The 10821-nt window shown below is 46.5% G+C and overlaps 1 protein-coding gene across 1 annotated transcript; it reads left to right on the top strand.

The window, feature by feature from the left end:
* Window positions 1-305: 305 nt before the first annotated feature.
* On the top strand, window positions 306-2078 carry LOC126381235 (uncharacterized). Its single transcript, XM_050030737.1, has one exon. The coding sequence runs from the start codon at window positions 306-308 to the stop codon at window positions 2076-2078; it is 1773 nt and encodes a 590-aa protein (XP_049886694.1).
* Window positions 2079-10821: the final 8743 nt, after the last annotated feature.

The following is a 10821-nucleotide window of genomic DNA, read 5'->3' as shown; positions in this document are numbered from 1 at the left end:
TCGTTAGGTCCGGCTCGGCCCCCCGACCCGCGACAGGTGGTCGCGACTAAGTGCCGGTGAGCTCCCGGAACCCCACACTTCGGCACTGGTCTGCCGGGTGTGGTTAGGCCGGGAGGGAAGCCGGCGGGAGCGATCGCCTGGCACGGGTAAGATTGGGTGTCGGTCGGCTTCCGAGAGGTTGGGAGGTCTTTGCCCAGCGGGCTGGGGACGCCTGGTGCGCCAGGTGTCCCCCGGTTGTTCCCCCGGCGGGAAAGGAGTTCTGACTCCGCCGCCGGGTGAATCGTCAATTGGGGTGGTGGGGGGTCATGCCGCCCCCCTCCCTCCCCAAACGGCGCCCTAAGCGCCCCAGGGTCTTCCGCAGGAGCGCGGCGGCTTCCCTACTTGGGATTCCGCACCTGCGGGAGACCCTGGCGTCATTGCGCCAACCCGCGCGTGACGCAGTGCGTCCCTCCCCCCCCTCCACGCCGGGAGCAGGGGAGACGTACTTCGACGCGCCCCTCGCCCCCGCGGGCGAGGGCCCCCCGTCACCGGGGCCTCGGCGGACGCCCCCGCTCTCCATGCCGGAGCTGGGGCCGCCGCCGCCGCGCCGGACAGCGCCGCCGCTGCACTTAGTAGCAGCCGCCCCGCTGCCGCAGCGCCCCTCTCGCGCGAGCCGCTCCCCGGCCCGCTCGACGTCCCCGCCGCCGGCCAAGGTGCTCGCCGCCCAGTCCCCGTCTTCGGGAGAGGGCAGGCATGCACTTCGACTGCCGGTGCGCGGAGCCCTATCTCCCCCCCCGTTCCGAGGAGGGTTGAGACAGGTCGCGCCCACGCCGGCGCCACGCCAGTCGCCGGAGGCGATGGATACGCAGCCGTCGTACGCGGCTGTGGCCTCAACACCTCCCGCGACTTCTCCACGGCTAATACCGCAGCGGGACGTACATTCCCCGCTCCAGGCCAAGCCCGCGTCGCAGCCCGCTCCGCCGAAGCGAGAGCGTTACCCCCCTTTGGTGGTGGAGGTACTCCCGGACTGGGCTCGGCACTTCCGAGCCCTCCGGGAGAAGCTCGGACACCCCCCTAACGCCCGACCATACGGGCGGGGGGTGCGCTTTATCCCGCGCACAGGGGAGGAGTACAGGACCATTCAGTCCTACCTGATGGCCCTGGAAAAGGAGACCACGATATCGTGGTTCTCCTACTCCCTTCCGGCGGAGCGCAACCTCAAGGTTGCCATCCGAGGGCTGCCGGTCGACACCGACCCAGCCCTCATTGAGGCCGAGTTACGCCGACTGGGGTACACCCCTGAGTTCGTGCGCGCCATCCAGGCGCGTTTCGGACGACCCGGGTGTATTTACCATGCCCAGCTCGAGCGTAACGCTGCGACCATCCCGGGCATTTATGGAGTCACGGAACTCCTCAACATGCCCGGGGTGAAGATAGAGGCCTGGCGGGGCAAAAAGGGACCGGCGCAGTGCCACCGGTGCCAGCAGTTCCGCCACTCCTCGCACAAGTGCCACCGCAAGATTGCGTGTGTGCGGTGTGGGGAGGAACACGCGGCCAGGGACTGCCCCAGACCTAGGGAGCAACCGGCGACCTGCGCCAACTGTGGTGGGCCACATCCCGCCAACCATGTGGCCTGCCCGGCCTTCGTGCGCGAGGCGCGCAACAAGAAGGCCGGAACCACAGCCCGCACCTCCTCGGGGCAAGCGACCAAGAAGGTCTTGGTCGCGCCCACAGGCGAGTCGAACGCCCAGGGGTCGCTCATGGCGGCGGCCAACGGCCCGAAGAGTGGCCCTACGAAACGGCGTAAGAGGAGGCGCGGCAGGGAAGGAAAAGGTCCCTTCTTGCCCCAAATCCCGCCGCGACAGCAGCCTAAGGAGCCGGCGACATCGTCTGCTCCAAAGACAACCCCCTCCATCCGACCCCCCGCCCCAAGCCAGGGGAAGGGGAAGTCGGCCGGAACTGGCGATCCAGCCGCCGCCAAGAAGGCGGCACTACTGGTCGCCATGGGGGTACTCCAAGATGTCCTGAAGGCACTGGAGCAGGATCTCGATCCTGTTACAGTGCTTTTGGACGGGATGAAGAGGTTGTTAACGGCATAAAATTTATGTCGTTAAGAATCCTTCATTGGAACGCCGAAGGCCTGTCTAGAAAGATAGGTCTTCTACGTGTTCTCTTGAGGGAGCAGAACATTGATGTCGCCCTGATCTCGGAGACCAAGCTGAGAGGCGCAGACCGACTGAAGATCCCCAACTTCTTCGTATACCGGAAGGACGAGCTCAGTGACCTCGGTCAGGCTTATAGAGGCCTAGCCGTCCTGGTAAGAAGAAGGTTGGTGCACCAGCCTCTGCCACCTATCGCTGGTCTTCAGTCGATCTACGCCCTGGGAGTGGAGATCGCTCTCGGAGACGCCCCAACACGTGTGTTTGGGGTTTATAAGCCGCCGGCGGCGCGCCTTGTCCTCGCGGACGTTCAGAAAATTCTGGACAGCCCGGGGCCAACGATCGCGGCCGGTGACTGGAACTGCAAGCACGTTGGTTGGAATTCCACGTGGACCTGTCCAAATGGACGACGTCTGTTCGATGACGCCAACGGGGGCGGGTATGTGGTTCTGGGGCCGGAGACCCCGACCCACTACCCGCACAACCCCGCTCATCTCCCAGATGTGATAGACCTCGCGGTGGTCAAGGGGCTCCGGCCCGATCCCACCGTTGAGACGTTAGACTATCACACAGGCTCCGACCATCAACCAGTCCTGATGGTTATTTCAAACCATCCTACCAGGACGAGGCTGCTGCCGCCGCGGCGGAAGTACTCCTGGGATAAATTCGGCCAGTACATGGTAGAGAACACTCCCATGCGACCAGTCTCGACCCCCACGGATGTCGACGAGTTGGCAACCGAGTTCGCCTCTACAGTCCAGCGGGCATTGCAACATGCCGCGCTCGAAGCTCCCAAACCGGGAGCCGCTCCTCCCACGCCGAAGCATATTGCGAATATGCTCGCGGAAAAGAGGCGACTCCGCAAGCAGTGGAATACCACGCGTTGCCCCACCATGAAGTCCCGGCTGAATGCGCTGGCCGAGAAGATCTCGGCCGCGCTCGATAGTGCCTCCGCCGACTCTTGGCAACACACTATCGACTCAGCCGGCGAGGATTGGACCGGCATCCATAGAGTGTGTCGACAGCTCTCCGGGAAGCCGACACCAGTGCGACCTCTCCTCGCTCAGGACGGGACACCCCGTTTTAGAGCTGAGGATCGAGCGGAAATCTTCGCTGAGTGTCTGGAGAGCCAATTTCGGCCGAACCCAGGCGCCGACCACGACGAAGAAGAAGTCTCCCGAAATCTAGCGGGCTATTTCGGTCAGCCGATAGCCCCTGATGAGGATCCCGTCGTCTTTACGCCCGGACAGGTGCTCCGGGCGATAAGACGGACTCCGCTCCGGAAGGCCCCCGGCCCGGATGGCATTACCAACGAAATGCTGCGTCACCTTCCACCGCGTTCAGTCGCAGCGGTGACGCGCATTTTTAATGGCATCACGCGGACGGGGCACTTTCCGGATTGCTGGAAGCTTGGGCGAGTTATCATGCTCCCCAAGCCCGGGAAGAATATCCTGAAGCCTGAGAGCTTTCGGCCAATCACCTTGCTACCGAACATCAGCAAGGTGTTTGAGAGACTTCTTCTGCGTCACATGATCCCACATATCATGCCACGCGAGGAACAATTCGGCTTTCGAGCCGAGCATTCCACGACCCTTCAACTGACAAGGGTACTGCACGATATGACGGCGGCCCTCAACAAGAGGGAGACCACCGTAGCGGTATTCTTGGATATGGAGAAGGCGTTCGATCGCGTATGGCACCCGGGCTTGGTATATAAGCTGTCCACGTCTACGACTCCACGTCGAGTCGTTAAGACTGTGGCCACCTTTTTAGAGAATAGGCGCTTCCAGGTGGCAGTGGAAGGCGCCCTCTCCCAAGTCCGAAGGATCGCTGCGGGAGTTCCCCAGGGTAGCTGCCTATCTCCGGTTTGCTACGCCAGGTACACGGATGACATCCCCGTGGAGGGAGGGTCCAAGCTGGCGCTTTACGCCGATGACGCTGCCTTCTTCGCGACGTCCTTGAACGCCAAGCACGCCGCGAAGAAGATGCAGCGAACCTTGGATGCCCTCCCTGCCTGGCTGGCAAAGTGGAGATTGACGGTGAACGTGGGGAAAACCCAAGCGATCACTGTGGGACGTGGTCGGCTACACCCTCCGAATCTGACGCTGCATGGTGAGGAGATCGGGTGGTCCTCGCAGGCTAAATACCTGGGTGTGACCATAGACCGCCACCTCACCATGGCCCAGCATGCGAGGAATGTGATCGGACAGGCAGGTGCTGCCACTGCTCTGCTCCGCCCCATTCTTTGCTCGAGTCTCCCGTTGCGCATGAAGCTCGGCGTGTATAAGGCGTACATTTATTTATTTATTTATTTATTTATTTATTTATTTATTGCAACACACAACAGGACATTGACAATACATGATAAAATATACAGTTACAAACAATAATAGTCAGTCAACATCCCAAACAGGGTGCGTTGACAGCATGCAAAATCATATAGCAACTAAAAAGAGGTAAGGAAAAAAAATAAAAATAAGATTACAAATCAAAAAACAAAACGACTTCAGTTTTTGATTGATTTTAGACTTTTGATAATTTGTGTTCTAAATGTTCCAAAATTATTAAAAATATCCAAATTTTTATCCATGGAGGCGACATTATTGTAAAACCGACACATGCGTATGATAGGATTGTTCGAGTCTCTTTGTGTTCCGAAGTTACGCAGCCAGAAAGTGAGGTCACGCTTAGCCGCACGAGGTAAACGAGACGGTGTGGTTATGAATATTTCTGAAAGAAGACTAGTGTGAAGTGACCCATGCAAAATTTTATGTAATGTGCATAAATCTATTTGTTGCCTTCTTAATTGCAATTTAGCTATATTAAAATATGCTAAGCGCGACTCATAGTTTCTGTGCGTACGAATTAAATTAAAACGATAACATAATGATCTTAAGTATCTGGCCTGAATACCCTCAATAGATTCTATATGAGTCTTGTAAAATGGGTTCCAAACTACTGAACAATACTCAAGTTTGCTGCGAACAAGGCTATTGAAGAGCATTATGTAAGTGCCTGGATTTCGGAACCCTTTGCAGACTCTCAACAAGAAACCGATTAATTTGTGACATGAACTTATAACATCATCAAAATGACACTTAAAACTGAGCCCTCTATCGAAGGTCACTCCAAGATCGCAAAAAGTATCCACTTGTTGGAGAGTCTGATCACCAATTGAATATACAAAATCATTGCAACGATCAACTGTCGTTGCAAATTTCATGACAAAGCACTTCGCTACATTTAAAGACATGTTGTTTAGCTTACACCAGTTCGTCAAATATTGCAGATCCTTTTGAATCGCCACGCAGTCATCAACAGAGGACACAGGATTAAATATTTTGAGATCATCAGCGTACATTAAATGTTCACATTTGAGGCCCTCTGTCAAGTCATTTATGAATAAATTGAAAAGAAGAGGGCCCAAATGAGACCCTTGGGGCACTCCGGATGTAACTTTGACAGGGGCAGAGAGATAACCTTTGACAGCCACAAGCTGAGATCTGTTTAGTAAATAAGATGATAACCAGCGCAACAAACTGCCATGCATGCCGTACCTAGCGCCCAACTTAAAGATTAAACGATTATGGTCGACTTTGTCAAATGCCTTTTGGAAATCTGTGTAGACAGCATGAACTGGAGTTTTTTTGTTAAAGGATGTATATAGCAAGTTAACATACTCTAGCAAGTTCGTTGTCGTTGATCTACATCTGATGAAACCATGTTGTTTGTTGGATATCAAAGGGATAACGTGGGAATATATTCGGTCATAGACCAGACTTTCAAACACTTTTGCAAGACATGACAAGATGCTAATCGGTCGATAATTTTCACACTTACTCGAGTCTTTAGATTTAAAAATTGGAACTATATGAGCAACTTTCCAATAATCTGGAAAAATGCCCAGAGCAAGTGAGTGATTGAATATAATCATTAATGGAAAAGATATTTCCTCTGCCAATGACTTCAGGATGTAAGGAGGCAACTGGTCGGGGCCAGCACCTTTATTTGGGTCAAGTTTCTTTAGTATTTTACGAATCTCATCTTCAGAAAGTTCTATATTACTAAGAGTGTTTGTCATAGAACCATCACTGTAGTCGGACAGAGTATCCATACGGTTCGGTTTTTCAAAAACAGATCCGAAGAATGAAGCGAACATATTACATATCTCAGTGGGATCAGAGGAGGAATTAGGTCCTAAATGAATAACATTAGGTATTGTGATTTTGGCTTTTTTACAGTTGACGTACGACCAAAAGGGTTTCGATTCTCCAGAGATCAGTGACCTCTCTATTCGCTTGGTAAAATTGTTGTAACATTTGTCCAATAACAACTTGGCCCTTTCACGCAAAGATGAGAATGTATCGTAATCTCTTGGATTGCCAAATTGTTTATACCTTTTATGATATCTGTGTTTTTCCGCTAATACATGTTTCAAACTTTCGCTAAACCAAATTGGGTATTTGTAAGAATCATTTTTCTTTTTCAAAGGAGTATTTTGAACAAGTACACTATTAATTTTTTCGTAAAACTTAGAAAGAGCCATGTTTACATCATCAAGTTCAATAATATCAGACCAATCCATGTTAAGAAGTTGATTCTTACAATTGTCAATATTAGTCTTTCTAAAATTAGGTATCTTGTTATTTTTCTTCATTCTGATACCGTGCGTCTGCATATCACCAATTCGAACAACGATAGGTGGATGGTGGTCATCAATTTTACATAGAGAATCAGCAAGTGATACATGTACATCTGTTAAGTTAGTTAAGAATAAGTCTAAGATGGTACCATTTTGTTTTGGTATGTGATTAGCTTGACCCAACCCTCCCAAGGATAGAAGATTCGACAATAGAGTGCTTTTTTTGGTGTCTTTAATGATGTTAGCAGATAAAAAATTTGAGTCTTGAAGCTGTGACCATTGTATGTTAGGTAAGTTGAAATCTCCTACAATAATAAATTTTCCGTCATTATCGACAACTATATCGCTACATCGCTTAAAGAAACTCTCCACAGATGACATCTTACAATCAGGAGGTAAGTATACTAGACCCAAGTTTAATTTTATGATAGAACCTTTATGTTGTATATGTTTAGTGACGAAATTGGCAAATCAATGGGTTTACAACTTAGCCATTTCTTGAGGCGGGCAGTAATTAATAATTGTATGCCGGGTGCCTCCTATTTAGACATTTTAAAAAGAATAATTTCATATCAATTCTCACAAAATAGTACAATCATAATCTTGGCTGGTAGGAGAGGTAACGCGAACAAAGAACTACTTACTCATTATATTTCCTTACTTAACAGCCTACCGAATGTAGCACAAGTGATTTTGTTTGCATTGCCTTTCAGCCAAAGTCAGCTAAAAACCGAAAATAAGTTTAGACATGATCTAAACCTGACGTTGCATACTTTAGTATGCGATTATTATAATAAGTTTCAGTTTATTGATACGAATTCCTATGTTAGGAATTTTTATTTGACCAAAGATAGATATTACTATCTATCTAACTTTTACAAAAGACAAATAGCGAAGTCGCTATCCTTTTTTTTTACAATAGAATCAGCCAATTCGTTGGCTTTTAACGCGTCTGCTCCTATTGAGCAGCCTATTTTTATTTCTGACATTTGTAATTTAAATTAAATTTAATGACAACAGAGAAAAACTTTGGCTGTAGTAAGTTAAATGAGGACATATTAAATATAAAATGCAATAAGAAAAATACAAATGTAATCAACCTGGTACACCAAAACATACAAGGAATATTGGGCAAGGAACTTGAAATTGAACTTTTTTTAAACAGTAATTGTGTTGATATTATGTGCGTAACTGAACATTGGCTAAAAAAACATGAGTTCGTTTGCTTCAATAATCACCAGGTTGCCAGCTCGTACAGCAGGGAGACGGCTATCCGTGGCGGTTCATTAATATTAGTACGTAATTGTTTAAAATATAAGGAACGAACGGATATTGTAAGTCTCTCAGTTGAGCGAACTGTTGAGCTAGCCTGTATTGAACTCAGCCGGCTTATTGTATTGAGCGTATACAGACCCCCCGCTTCATCTTATGATCTATTTGAGAAAGTTATTGATGAAGCTTTATGCAAATTATGTAATAAAAGCAAACATGTTATCGTCTGCGGTGATTTCAATATTGATATTCTGGAAAATTGCTCATTAAGTACTACATTCAAATCTTTATTTCTGTGTTATAATCTTGTAAATCTTTTTTCAGAACCAACCCGAATCACGTCACAGTCCGCGAAATGTATCGATAATATTTTTAGTAACTTAGAACCTTGTGATAAATTAATAATTAATAAATTAAAGTCAGATCACTGTGGTCAACAAACATCTTTCAACTTATTTATTGACCGCTCTCTGAAAAAGGATGTTACATGCAATCCCATATCAAGTAGTCGTTTAGAACAATTCAAAGATAATATGTCAAACAAATTACCAGAACTTCCTTACTGTGATGACCCAAATTTGTTATATAACTCCCTATTTAATCTAACAAAATCGGAAGTTAGTAAAGTATTTAAGGCAAAAACAATTAAGAAAGCAGACACACCAATTTTTAGTGACTGGGCGACGGTAGGAATTTATAAGAGTAGAAACAGGTTGTATGAACTTTATGAAGAAAGAACATACAATCATAGCGTAGCTTTTCACGACTATGTAAAACGGTATTCAAAAGTTTTCAAACGTGTTTGCGTTACCGCGAAGGCAATGTTTGTTAGCAGTAAAATTAAAGGTAGCTCAGATATTATTAAAATGACTTGGAAAGTTATAAATAGCGAAAATGGGAAAGTCAAAGCACGCGATCTCGAGTATCAATTACAAATTGACGGTAAACTACTCACAAATGATAAGCAAGTTGCTGAAGCTTTTGAAAAATTCTTTACTGACATTCCATTTTCGACTACCAAGGACTTGAAGTCATCTCCTGCACTCGCTCAATCACTTGTAAAGGAGCACATAGATACGTCCAAAGTAGATAAACTAACATTTACACACGTGAGTCCTAGGGACGTCTTAAGAGCTTTTAAATCTTTAGAAATGAAAAAGACTGCAGATCTTCATGGTCTCTCTGTTAAAGTCATTAACTCCGTGATTGATTGCATAGCTCCCTATCTATCATGTATATTTAATAAATGTGTAGACAATGGTGTGTTTCCAGATTTAATGAAGCACAGTAAAGTCATTCCATTGTTTAAAGCTGGTAGTACTTCTGACCCTACTAATTTTAGACCAATATCTATACTACCCACGCTTAGTAAAATATTTGAAAAAATTTTATTACTGCAATTACTTCAACATTTCAATTTAAACAATTTAATGTCTAATAAACAATTTGGTTTCACAAAGGGTCGCTCAACAACCGATGCTGGTGTTGAGTTAATAAATCATGTTTTTCAGGCTTGGGAGGAGTCCAAAGATGCTATTGGTGTCTTTTGTGACCTTTCCAAAGCCTTCGATTGCGTTTGTCATGATATATTGATCGCGAAACTTCGTCACTATGGAATAACAGATAATGCCATCGCTCTTTTGGAGTCGTACCTTAGTGGCCGCGTTCAGAGGGTTGATGTGCATGGCTCCAGATCGTGTGGATCTAACGTCACTATAGGCGTCCCGCAGGGCTCAATTCTAGGTCCATTTCTATTCCTAGTTTACATAAACGACCTACCTAGTCTTGTAAAACATGAAGTGGTGCTGTTTGCAGATGATACCTCCTTACTTTTTAAAGTAAAGAGACGACAAGATTCCTTTGACGATGTAAACAACGCCATTTCAGAGGTAGTGGATTGGTTTACTGTAAACAACTTGCTACTTAATGAAAATAAAACAAAATATGTTTATTTTACGTTATCGAATGTTAGTAGGCCGCTCGATTCTATTATTGTAAAAAATAAGGAATTGGACCTCACGGATACTGCTGTATTTTTGGGAATTACTTTGGACGCTAAGTTGCAATGGAGTCCTCATATTGATAAGTTGTCCAAAAGGCTCAGCTCAGCAGCATTCGCGGTCAAAAAAATTCGTTTAATAACCGATGTAGAAACCGCGCGATTAGTTTATTTTGCCTACTTCCACAGTCTAATGTCGTACGGCATCTTGCTGTGGGGTCATGCTGCAGATGTGAACAGCATTTTTGTTCTGCAAAAGCGGGCCATTCGGGCGATTTACAAATTGGGACCCAAGATGTCACTTAGAAATAAATTTAAAGAAATTAATATTTTAACTATGGCATCACAATATATCTTTGAAAACTTAATATATGTAAAAAAACATATAGGATTATTTGCAAAAAATAGCGATCGGCACATTGTTAATACCCGGAATAAAAATAAACTTGCTTTACAAGTCAGTCGATTACATAAGATTACTAAATCTTTTAAGGGGCAATGTATACGTTTTTACAATAAGATTCCCATTGACATTCAGAATTTGCCTTTCAACTGCTTTAAGAAAGTAGTTAAACAAAAACTTTACAAAAAAGGTTATTATAAAGTTAGTGATTATTTAGAAGATATGAATGCATGGGATTAACTGTCTGAGAACTGATATTAGGCAGCTAAATTACTCAATTGTATATCAATATTTTATGTTTATTTTATTTTTTTTAAAAAGAACGTCTAGGGCCCTGTGCCGAGGTTTTTCTTGCAGCTTCTTTTCC

Source organism: Pectinophora gossypiella, unplaced genomic scaffold (genome assembly GCF_024362695.1).
Source record: "Pectinophora gossypiella unplaced genomic scaffold, ilPecGoss1.1 Pgos_40, whole genome shotgun sequence".
In the NCBI taxonomy this organism is placed as follows: domain Eukaryota; kingdom Metazoa; phylum Arthropoda; class Insecta; order Lepidoptera; family Gelechiidae; genus Pectinophora; species Pectinophora gossypiella.
This window is presented reverse-complemented; position numbering and strand designations above follow the sequence as displayed.

Coding starts and splice junctions, on each gene's coding strand:
- LOC126381235 (XM_050030737.1), top strand. CDS start 306: ATGCCGCCCCCCTCCCTCCCCAAACGGCGCCCTAAGCGCCCCAGGGTC.